At 48.2% G+C, this 12,577-nt stretch overlaps 1 protein-coding gene across 1 annotated transcript in view; it reads right to left on the bottom strand.

The window, feature by feature from the left end:
- Mapk4 (mitogen-activated protein kinase 4) overlaps positions 1 to 11,970 on the bottom strand; it is a 33,779-nt gene extending 21,809 nt beyond the window's left edge. Inside the window, exon 1 of the mRNA XM_048363236.1 lies at positions 11,035 to 11,970. Coding sequence (XP_048219193.1) covers positions 11,035 to 11,580 — 546 coding nt within the window. The 5' untranslated portion in view covers positions 11,581 to 11,970. The remainder of the gene's footprint in view (positions 1 to 11,034) is intronic.
- Between the last annotated feature and the right edge of the window lie 607 nt (positions 11,971 to 12,577).

Below are 12,577 nucleotides of genomic sequence, written 5' to 3'. Positions count from 1 at the left end.
CTTCCCTGAGAGCTCTGCCCATGTCCACTTTTCCATGTGCCTTTTCTGGAGATAGGTTTTCTAGAGATAGGTTTGCTGTAAACACCAAGAATGGTTGATTCCATAAGCTGTGTTTGGCTAGAAGAGAGGCTTCAGCAAAGTGGAGGAAGGGCAGGGTGGTAAGACTCAGAGGATGGACATGGTGATTGCAGGAATTCTGTGGCGAGCCTGAGCAGGTTTGGGGCAGATGGATGTGCCAGGAAGCAGAGCCACCTGGTAGTTGGGATTTGAAGGCCATGATAGAGGAAGGGGATTCTCCTGGTGCAGAGTCATTCCATGCTGCCACAAACTGCACATTCCTGAGCTCTACATCCTTCTCCAGGAGCCACATTGAAAGAAAATCCATTGTCCAGAGAAAGAACAGGAAGGAAAAAGAGGAAGCAGAATGTAGCAAAGAATGTAAGGAAGAGATGGGTGTTGGTACCACTCAGGAAGAATCATGGTGCTCTGGCTAGTTAAGAGTTAAGCAGAAAAAAATGTTGCATCTCAACCCCTATTGCTGGAAATATCTCTAAAACATCCTCATGCAATTTCCTGCCTTCTTGGTACATCGCACCCAGGGTACAGAATTTAATTTTTGATGACTGAATGGCTTCCTCAGGAACCAAGTCTTTCTTTCTTAACTTTTTATTGTGGTACAAGGCTACAGGTAGGAGTGTGGAAGCCTTGAATTACATTTGGCAGGCTGCTCTACAGAATGTTCAGACTAGAAACTAATTTGAAGTTAAAAAAAAAAAAAGAACAGAGATCAAGAGAAATTCCTGATGTGTTCTTATTTTGCTGTGTTTTTCTGCTCCCCATGAAGCCAAAAACAGATTGTGTTATCACCTCAGGAAAAGTTACCTGTTTGGGGGAGTTGAGAGCCGTGTGTAAGGGGCTCACAAGGTTGGGGGGCGGTATTGTCAGGCCTCTGCGGTTGCCTACTTGCCATTCTTCCACCTCCCTTCCTTCTCTGTTTCCTCCCTCATAGCCTCCTGTTCCTTGCTTTGAGCTTCCCTGCCTGGGTGTGTAGACAGGCTGGTTTCTGAGTTATTCCTCGACTGTCTCAGCCTTGGGTCTGATAATTAATATCTGCTCTAGATAATTAAAAGTTCTTGTTAATTGGCATTTTGCTATTTGCTGATGCCACTCTTTTTTTTTTTACTGCGAAACTTGTGGGCCCCTGTCTGTCTGACTGTGAACAAAGGTGGCAATCACTTGTCATTGAGACAGTGGTGTTACCCCCCCACCCCACCCCCGAGCTGGGTGCCAAGGGTAATCATCTATCTCAAGAAGATAACAGACTTCACACCTGCCATCTTCCCCAAACAAAGCCTGCAGGTGTGGAATGACAGTGCCAGCCTCCAGTGGGAAGGAAGGATGTTGGGCAAAGGCTGGACACTCTGAGTAAAGGCTCTCTGTTCTCCCAGGGCCTTGCATCTGCAATCTGGGGTCTCTGGGTGGGCCAGGAGGTCCTTCCTGGCTTGGTAAGTGCCTCCCAGTGGCGTCCTGTGCTTGCGCTGCACGTTCCTGCCTCTGCTGGCGCTCTTGGCTTTCAACTCTGGTCTTCTCCATGGCCATGAGGCTCATGGGCCTTCTTCTGTTTCATCTGACCGCTGACCTCAATGTGGAATAAGGAGATTCTACAGACATTATTTGATAGACACTCGTTCAGCCCTGTTCAGTAAATGACAGAGCCAGCATGTCTGGCTTAGGAAGCCACAGTTTTCATCGTCCATTCTGCTGCTTTGGTGGCTATGTCGATGACAGTATTTTTTTGCTATTTATTTTTTTGCTATTTATTTTTGGAGATAAAGTCTAGTGAATTTTTTTTAACCTAGTCTGACCTCAAAATGCAGTCTTCTAGATCTCAGCCTCCTAAGTAGCAAAGATTGTAAGTACCCAAGCCATTGACTCCTGGCTTGGTACATTCATTCTAACTAGCAATCTGGGCGAAGTCTTAGAAGACTGTCTTATAAATTACAAAGCTGGGAAGGTCAAGGTTATGTGATTGGATAAAGATAAAGGATTTCCTCGGGAATTTGTCTGAAACCAAGAAGATGACATTTTCCTGGGATAAGAACAGAAAAAACCCTGCACTCGAGCTAAAAATAAATACATAAAAATTAGGCATATAAATGTAAAACCAGGGGATACAGAATCAACAGAAGTCAGCTGGCTACAAGCTCACTACAAGCCCATCGTGTGAAATCCTGCCCCAAAGCTCTGCAACAGCATGAACACCATGTCATTTCCACAGCAGAGATGCCACACTCCCACTGACTGTGGACTGCTGGTCACAGAGGATTCCTTCTGGAAAACACATTGCAAAAACAATCAGACAAGGAAGACAATGGGCAAGCAGGCAAGGTGGTGTGAGCCCTGGAAATACTGTCATCGACATAGCCACCAAAGCAGCAGAATGGACGATGAAAACTGTGGCTTCCTAAGCCAGACATGCTGGCTCTGTCATTTACTGGTTGGGTGAACAGCGGGTAAGTGACTCTGAGCTTTACCGGGTTACAATAGCAGCTAATACACTAGTTTGTTTTGAGGATTAAGTAGGTTAACTCCTGTCAGGAAGATTAAGTAGGTTAAGGTCTATCAAGCATTGAATAACAGTGCCTGAATATTACTGTATAGAGAGATAAAGGGGCTGTAGCCAGTAGAGGTTTAGAAGGACTAGATCCAGGGTGAAAGTTGACCAAGGACAGGGCATTAAGCTTTATCCTGGAGGCTCTGGGGAACCATACTGTGTTCAGTAGGAAGTTGGAGGCGGGGCTTGTCCATGAGCCAATCAGCATTTATGGAGCACTTACTATGGGTTAGATAGGAAGCTAGGTGCTGGGAATATAGAGATGAATGGGATGAGTCTTGTATCTTAACTGGATGGGAACAACAGCAAGGGATACTCAGTGGTTTACAACCTCCTGGGGAACAGCTGAAAGCATCATCAACATGCCGTATCAGATCAGGACCTCGAATCCGCAGGGATGAGGGAACAGAGGGAGCAGTGTGTGGACCAGAGCGGGCAATGGCTAGGGAATCCCTCAGGGAATGGTGACAAGTCAGGGATGTCATCTCACAAGGCCAGTGGGGTGGCAGCAAATGGACTGGGAGAGAAAAGGGCTGGTCTCTTGGAATTCAAAGATGTGTGATTCTGACCTAGAAGAGAGCCACAGAAGTCAGGAAAATCCTGTCAGTATGGTCCTCAATGCCTAAGCCTTCTGTTCTATACTACTGTGCCATCAACAGCTAGAGATGAAGGGGAAAAACTGAAAATGGCCAGAGAAAAAAGATGCATTATCCTGAAAGGAAAACAATACAGATGAAAGCCAACTTCTCAACAGGGACAGAAAATAAAGCAATATTTTTTTTCAAGTAGTAACAGAGGAAAAAAGTCTCATAAATTCAGAATTTCATATCCAGAGGAGACAACTTTTTTTTTTTTTTAAAGAGAGAGATAACTGGATGCCAGTGCCTCATTGTCTGTCATCTTAGCTACTTGGGAGGCTAAGGTCTGGAGGATCACAGTTTGAGATCAGGCTATCTGGAAAATAACTAGTAAAAAGCCACACTAGGGATGTGGTAAAACACCAGCCTAGCAAGTGAGGCCCTGAGTTCAAACAAAGCCCAGTACCATGAGAAAGAGCGAGAAAGAGAAAGAGAGAGAGAGAGAGAGAGAATAAATAAAATCAAGATACTCTCAGATAACAAAGAATCTGTGACCAGCAAGCCTGCACTCTGTAACATACTAGCTCCCTTCAGTCCCAGCATGCAGTATGTTCTAGAACGGAACAAAGCAAGTGGCATCCACGCTGAAAGATCAATACCAGGTGGCATTCACAAGAAGGAGTTCTCAGGAAGGAGAGAGCCATCCAGCCCTTTGAAGCATTTAAGCAGTGCTGGTCCCCAGGGAAAGCCAGGCATCCAGTGGAAAGGGGGAGCTTTGTTGGAGAGGCAGCAGCCATGCAGGGCTGGTGTGTACTGGAACAGTTCTGGCCTAGGGTAAGGTTGGCAAATACCTACTGCCCCTAGCTCCTGACTCCCTGGCTCATCACTTTGTTCTGGGCATAAAGAGTCCATTCCTGGCAAGCAAGCCACCTCCAGGACCCTCTCTGAGGACTCTGGCTGGCTTCTGTCCTAATTGGCTGGTGCCAGGGCCCATAGCAGTTGTGAGAGGTGTATAACATCAGGGCTGGAAGCCTGGCTCAGTTGGTAAAGCACTAGCCAATGAGCAAAAGCATCAGGTACCAAGTTCAAATTCCAGTCTCTGACCAAAAGTACCAAAAAAGATGTATAACATTGCCCCGGAGCTCAGTAGAGGGGCTTCCCAGGATGGGTGCCTGGGTGCGGTGGTTTGAGAGTTGGTAGAGGAGGCACCCATGAAGCCTAGGGCGACGCGAGCTGTCTTTCCCAGGGCCTTGCTTCTATAGTGGGAAGCAGGCAGGGAGGCACCGAAAGCCAAGGAAATTAGCGTCTCCAAGTCTGCCCAAGTTAGGGACACCTGACTCTCTAGTACAACCTCAGTTCTAATCCCTTAGGCCATATTTTCTCCCCCTCTTAAAAGGGGATATTTCACAGTGTTATAAATAAATCTTTTCAGCTCCACTGATTTGGAATAAGACGTTTAGCGGCTTAAGAAGAAAGTGACCTTTCCTGCTAGCTGGCCCGTCAGCAAGGTGTCCTCCTAGGGGTCCATTTTCTCAGGGCCTCTGTGGGTGGCTGGACTGCTCACAGTTCCAACAAGATGGTCTGGGTCATCTTCCAGGTCCTGAATAAGTCTCTCCCGCTCCCTGAACTTTGGGCTTTGCCAGCTGCCCTGTGTAGAGCATCCAGATCATAAACTCAACACTCTACTTCAGCCACAGAGATCAGCATGCTTCCTCTAGGCCACCCTCACAGGCATTTGGGTTTACTGGGGGGCGGGGAGGTAGCCCTTCTCAGGCAGATGGAGAGTTTTCCAGGCCTACTGAGCCATGAAAGGCAGGCTCAGCAGGGAGAAGGGAGGGGACTCCATATTAAACTAGCATAAGCCTTGCTAGCCAGAGTTCCCACAAGACTTTGCAAGCCGTCGTCTGCGCTCAGCCTCATGTGCTCTTCTGCCTCCTCTGGGGCCTTAGATCAAACTGCAGCCGGAATGAACTACAGTCAATTGCTGAGCCCTCAGATGCTCCCTCTCACTCAACTGTGAAACCAATGTTCTGCTTTTTAAATAATATCTTAGTGCACTCGTTTATACTAGAATAAAAAGGATATGTTGTTCAAAATGAGTTTCAAACATCTGTTGAAATCGAACCTAAACGGAACCAACATTCCTTTTGTGTAGGTCTCTGGTTTGTGTAGTTTTCCACCAAACCTGGGCCAGGGAAATAAGCAGTTTCCATAGCGATGTGAAGGAGGCCCTACAAAGCAGTCTGTGCTTCCATAGCCTTTCATTAGCTGCCCTCCAGTTAAAGCACCTGCTCCAAATTCACCCACAGCATCTTCACCGTGCTCAAGTGTGAGGACCACACTACAGGCAGCAGCAAATACACCAGGAGTCCCCGCTTTCTGCCCACGGGCAAGCCTCCCCATTTCCTCAGATCAGTGGTCCTTAAGAGGTCAAGAGCTTAAGAATCAGTGAAGTGTCCTCAGAGCTTGTGAATCTGTAGGTCTAGGATGGGACAACAGAAGACGGCATCTGCGAGCACTTCCCGTCAGAATGTCAGTGTACAACCTGGGCCCTCTGTCTGCTCCTCAGAGTGTTCTTGAAGGTTCTTAGCATTTACACAGGAAAGATTTTCATGTGTTTGTGTACCAGTATTGGACCTTGTACTGGGTGTTGTCCCTTAGCTTTAACTCAAGGCTGGTGCTCTTGCACTTGGGCCATGAGTCCACTTTTTGGTGGTTAATCTGAAATAAGAGTCTCCTGGTCTTTCCTGCCTGGGCTGACTTCAAATGGCAATCTTCAGATTCCAGCCTCCCAAGCAGCTAGGATTATAGGCATGAGCCACTGGCATCTGGCTACAGAGTGAAATTTTCAGTGATTTCTTTTTCTTTTAAGATTATGTACTTCCTAATGGACTAAACCCAAAGGAACACACACTCTGATCATCTAGCCACCGTTTCTTGACATGAGCAACAAAGAAACTAATAAGTGTGCCTGCGGAGGAGGTAGGAAGAAAGGGATTCAAAGCAGGGCTTAGGGCTAGGATGTCAGCCTCAGGCAGGGGCCTTGAGGCTCACCCGGGGCCCTGGTATTGAGAGCTGGGCCCAAATCAGTGGAGGGAAAGCTGATGGCCTGGTGTCTGCCTGCCCTTACCATGACATCGACTTGGGCAAATGGTTCTGCTAGTGATTTAGCTCTTGGGACATCTGAAAGCATGTTGGTGTTCTCCTTTTCATGTCATCCTAACCAGAAGCCTAGGAACGTAGCAGAGAGGCACTGGCCATCCTGGGAGGCAGCTAAGACCCTTGAGAAGTGGGGGCACAATCAAAGCCCACGCTCGGCGCTCGCTGCATGGCCTGGGGCAGGGCTCTTCCCTTTCCAGCTGTACCACCTGGGAAATACAGGAAATGGACAAGATGGCTGTGATGTCTTTGTGCAGACTTCTTATTTCAGCAAGGGGCCACATAAGGAAAAGGACTTGTCCAAGGTCACAGCAGTCAGGGAGCTGAGTGATGATGACACAGGTGCCAGTGTTTCTCATGCTGCCTCTGCAGAGAAGGAACCATCAGAGCTTCTCCCCCCGCTGCCACCCCAATGCCATACCCTGTTTGCACCTATACAGCCTTTATTGCCCAAACCAAGACCTCCCAATATGGTTAGGAAGAGGGACACAGACCTAGAAGGTTATGTGACAATGTCTTTTTTTTTTTTTTTCCAGTCCTGGGCCTTGAACTCAGAGCCTGAGCACTGTCCCTGGCTTCTTCCCGCTCAAGGCTAGCACTCTATGACTTGAGCCACAGCGCCACTTCTGGCCATTTTCTATGTATGTGGTGCTGGGGAATCGAACCCAGGGCTTCATGTATACGAAGCAGCACTCTTGCCACTAGGCCATATTCCCAGCCCCTGTGACAATGTCTTACAGCCCCGATAAGGCCAGAGGCTCATCGGAGACAAGAAGACCATTTCTCTTGACATCTTCTTCACCCCACATTTTATCTGCCGATAAGAGGAAGGGGGAAGCATAGGAGAGATACTGTCTACCTATAAGGAGGGGGGTGGGTAAGAATTAGGCTGCTGCCTACTCCTGGACAGGTCATGCCTGACCAAGAGGCCCATCCAGTCCTTACCTGGCCTCCCATCTGCTATCTTTCAGGAAAGTTCACAAAACCAATTGAGGGGGAGGTCCAGCCACGGTAAGCCAACATGAAACCCTCAAAAAGCAAAGGACTCTCTGCCAGGGAGACAAAAGGCGTAGAGACACATACCCCAATGACAGGGGTGTTACGGTGTTATGACTGACGTGAGGAGATCCAGGCTATGGGATGGGGAAAAGTGACAGAGGAGTGGAGAGGATTGATTTCCATCCAGAATCCAGACAGACTTGACGAAGAAGATGGCATCAGGACAGTCCCTCTGGGAGACATGAGGGGCCCTGTTTCTCAGGGCCCCCTCGGCCACTGCCAGCCAGCGGAAGTGTGAGAAAACCTTTTCCTTGCTTTTTCAAAGGGACCATTTGCCCCAGGTGCTTGGCACTTTTTAAGAGGATTAAATGAGAATGGATTTAAATGCACATAAGATAAATAAAAGCACCAAAAACAAAGCCTTTTCATCATCACGGGTGGGGGAGGGAAAGGAGAAGGGGGCAAGAAGCTAAAGCAGGAAGTATCTGAGGAGGGAAGCAGGGTGGAGCCGGTGTTGATGCCATTCCCATGGGCATGGGGATGACCTGCACATCTACAGCATTAGAAGTAGTCTCTCTTCATCTTAACCTTCCACAGCTCATTCCATTGAAGAGAGCCCAACAAGAGGGCATCAGAACATCTAATTCTTCTGCACTGGGGTATATGAGAAGTGCCCCCCCCCCCCGAAGTGGCAGGGTAACAATGGAAACACAGCCTCTTCCCTCCCCAGCTCCCTCCCACACAGGGCTTGAGCTCAGCAAACACTCAGAAAAGGAATGAAGTAGTCCTTATTGCTTTCCAATGAATTCTACATTCATGATCCACTTGGATCCTGAAGCACAAGCCAAGAAGGACACAGAGGGCATGGATTATTATCTGGGGAAACTGAGGCTGTGCGGGGTGGTGGTGGTGGTGAGTAGACATCTAAGACAGTGCTAGCGCTGTCAATAGGAATACCACATCCCTGACTTGCAGTACAGAGGTACTGCATCATTCCCTAGTGTTACAATCCCAAAATTACTGGTTTACTCCGGTGCAAAATGTGGTATTTATGTTTCCCAGATATAAATGTGGTGGGCTACTGAATAAGGACTCATTTTTGTTAAAGCCTTTGGATTGGTTGACAAGAAAGATGAAAGGAAGATACAACTCAGGGCATTAGGAAGACAGAGAAGGTACTGGTGTTGTTGTTTTTTAACATTAACAAATCATTTATGAAATTCTGTTTGAAGAGAGTTAAAATACAAGGGGAAATCCTTTTCATATTTACCCAGTAGTTACAATCTCTCCCACTTATTACTTTGTGTTGATCCAAATCTTTACTTGGTTCTTTACTGGTGTTTTTTGTTTATTTGTGATATGAAGGATGGACCTCACTTGCCAGGCAAGTGTTCTATCACTTGCGCCACACTGCTAGTCCTTTTCCTTTTTATTTTCCAGACAGAATCTGTGCTTTTTCCAGGCTGGTCCCAAACCTTGCTCATCCTACCTCCACCTCTTGAGAGTCTGGGATTCCAGGTAGGCACCCTGAAAGAAGCTCTCATTTTAAAGAGACATGGTAGACGGTGAAATACCAACATCTGGATAAAATATAGGTGAGCCAAGGGTGCCGAATGGCCAGGTGAATGAGGACGTGAGTTAAGCCCGTGAAATGGGCAAGATGGAATGCAGCTATGAGAACCAAGCTCTCAAGCTGTTCCTACGTGTGCAAAATTTAAACCATAATCTGAAAAAAAAAAAACGAAGGAGACAGCCAGTCACTAGGGTCCACAAAGAGAGAGAGAGAGAGAGAGAGAGAGAGAGAGAGAGAGAGAGAGAGAGAGAGAGAGAGAGAGAGAGAGATCAATCAGCAAAACACCCCACTAACCCTTAAAAATCCGCCCCCAAGCCCATATTGGTGCAGTAGCAGTAGCTGGAGCTGCAACAGCAGCACTTACGCTCTTCAGCCCAGCTGCCTACTGTGTCTCTCGTACCAGTGTCCTGATCAACCTTTGCTTCTCTTCTCTTCTCTCCTGTCTTGGTAAATTCTATTGATCAATTTATATCTCCTCAAAATATCCAAGACATGCACCACTGTGCCCTATTGGTTTTTTTTTTTTTTTTTTTTAAATCATGCACATTCCTGCCTGCAGGGTTGGCTGTCAGTTTTGATAGAGCGCCTGGCTGCAGGAGCAGGTGCACAGGAGAGGGCAAGCTCTCTCAGTGAAGGTGGCAAAGTAATTTGTGGCACCGATGAGCCAGAGGTAGTGAGGCTGATGTGGAGCCTGAAATGTGGGCTGGAGCCCAAGTTCCAGCCAGTGAAGATAGGAAGAACGCCGTGCCTCGCCTGCCTGTGATTTCTTCCCACTTCTGCTGCATCCGGGGCATCTGTGTCCTTTCTCCAAGGGAAGAAAGCAGCAGAACAGGGCCTCAGAAAGAGCCGAAGCATGCTCAAGGTCAGAGTCACCCTCACTTTCCATGGGTTCATGTTGTACCTGCTTCCTAGTGCTTGTTGTTCTAATTAAAAAAAGAAAAATTAAGGCCAGGCATCAGTGGCACACACCTCTAATCCTAGCTTCTCGGGAGGCAGAGATCTTAGGATCGCAGTTCAAAGCCAGCCCAGGCAGGAATATCTGTAAGACTCTTATCTCCAATTAACCACTAAAAAGCTGGATGTAGAACTGTGACTTCAGTAGTAGCATGCCAGGCTACTACAGAGTGAAAAGGCTCAGGGATAGTGTCCAGGCCTTGAGTTCAAACCTCAGGACTGGCACCAAAAAGTAAATAAATAAAACAAAACAAAACAAAACAAAAAACCTAAAGACACAAAGTTTTTACTAGAAGGCTACAACTCTCACCCCAGCTCACTGTGTGGTGCCTGGTGATATGTTCACCTTGGGGGTCTCAGAGGAACTCTAGAGTGGCAGGGGTGTGGAAGTGACAAATTGTTAGAGGACTCACAGAGTTCCTAAAGAGGTCATGACGGAGGAGGCCTGGGCCTTGAGAAGGAAAAGTCCGTACGACACGCACAGCCCCCATTGTGTCCGGGTCAGCTCTGATCTGCGTAGCTGGAAGATCCCTGACCATGGGGAATCTTCGCAGAACCCCGCTGCCCTCTCACTCTGAGGATCAAGGGCTGCATGGGATCTGGGAGGGCTGAGTCATTAGTTGATAACATAGCCAGCATTACTGTGTCCGATTAGCCATCTGTGCCCACTCTCCACAGACGGAGTGAGAGAGATGCAGTATGGGTCACCTTTGATGAAAGGAGCAATGATAAAATAGGAAGCTGTGTAGAGTATCCTAGCACCAAAAGGAGATGAGCATGTGGCCATCAGGGAGAAGAAGACACTGGGGTAGATTCACCAACTATGCGATTTTAAAGCCACAGAATTTAGAGCTAAACACACACACACACACACACACACACACACACACACACACAGAGTTCTTCTTACACTCAGATAGCTTGAAATTACCAATAATAGCCATGTGATACATCCAACAATAGGAATCAGATTCCCCCCCCAAGCAAAACCTTTTGAGGCCCAGTAATCTTTCTAACACCTTCTAGCCTTCCCCAGACATTGACCATAGGCTGGTCATTAATATGGAGCTGAGAACACATCCTGGGAGGAGGGTATGGACATGCGTATGAGGGTATGGGTATGAGCCGGTGTCAGTAGCCATTCCAATCAGACATACCTTGTGGGAGTAGTGCTGATCCACGATCCTTGCCAACCCGAAATCCCCAATCTTGAGCACAAGGTCCTCGGTGCTGATGAAGATATTGGCGGGCTTCAGATCGCGGTGCAGCACATTGGCAGAGTGGATATACTTGAGCCCGCGGAGCAGCTGGTACATGAACAGCTTGGCGTGCTCCTCCGTCAACGTGCCCTGCTCTAAGAGACGTGCCAGGTCGGTCTCCATGTACTCCTGTACGATGTAGGCCACGCTGAACTTGAATAGTTCACCCTGCAGGTCGGTGCCCTGGGGCCCCAGTACCTCATGCACCTTCACGATGTTGTCGTGGTCCAGGCGCCGGATGATCTTGATCTCCCGAAGGGCATGCTTCATGCTGCGAGTGTCACTCAGCGTGATCTTCTTCACCGCCACCTTCCGGCAGGCCTGGCTGTCCACGGCTGACAACACCAGCCCGTTGACACCAAAGCCCAGGGGTTGGAAATCAGTGAAGCGCCCACCAAGGTCATACCCATAGATGCTGGCAAGACAATCGCCTTTTTCGGCCATTGTTGGCTCAGTGGCCTGTGGCTGCCCGTGTCATGAAGGGGCAGTCAGGAATGGCCAAGCTCCAGCTAGTGGCTTCCCCAGCATGCCTCATGCTGTCCAGTCCCACAGCTGAGGGGTCAGCATGGGTTCTTGCTCACCGAGCTGTGCAGCTGGTGGTGAGAGCAGTTTTCCTCACCTGCACCCAGAAGGCTGACACCGACTTGTGTGCTTGGCACGGCTCATGCTTCTTGCAAAGCTTGCATTTTAGAAGGAAAAGCCAAGATCTAGGGAAAGTTGATATCTTCTATCAACAAGAATTTCAGAGTGAAATATGCATTCAAAAGTGCCCCCTCCGGTCCCCCTCCCCAGTTGAATCCTTTGTTCCAAGGCTCTTTCTGGCGGAAATGCTGGGGTGGTTTGCAGAGATGTTGCATTAGTTGAGTGGTTTCAGTGCTTGCTTATCCCAGCCCCCTTCTGTACTCTAAGCCATAGGAAAGGATCAGTCCAGGGATTCTAAAGACTTCTAGGAGTTTCTTTCAGATTCTGCCAGTATGTCTTTCTAGAAAAACTCAAACCAGTCTGGTGAAGATCAGGAGAAAAAAAAAATGGAGATAGCCACACGCCTCTCAAGAGCTCCACAGCAAGTTACACTTGTTGTCCCAAGTCCAAGGGCAGCTCCGCTGCGGGGCCAGGTCCTTCCGACTCTTTGACGTGAACAGCATCCTCTTTCTCCCACGTATCCATGCCGCCTCCACTGAGATTGCTCAGCTGTCCACAGAGGAGCCCCAGAAACGTGGCAGCTTTCAGATGGAGTCCCCTTCCCTGCCAAAGAAACAATGTTGGGTAAATTTCCACACTCCAGCTTCTAACACCTTCCCACTTGGCGTCTTTTGTTAACTAGCCCAAGTGTTATTTGAGCTGTCCAGCCAGCTGAAAGGCTGCTGGCTCAGGGGATTCCGGCTTTGCTCTGCTCAGCCACCCTCCTGCTGTGCTGATTTGATAAGATCATCAGATCCCG

The sequence above is a fragment of the Perognathus longimembris genome, chromosome 15 (genome assembly GCF_023159225.1).
Source record: "Perognathus longimembris pacificus isolate PPM17 chromosome 15, ASM2315922v1, whole genome shotgun sequence".
Taxonomy (NCBI): domain Eukaryota; kingdom Metazoa; phylum Chordata; class Mammalia; order Rodentia; family Heteromyidae; genus Perognathus; species Perognathus longimembris.
Note: the sequence above shows the minus strand (reverse complement) of the source record. Positions and strands in the feature narration are given on the sequence as shown.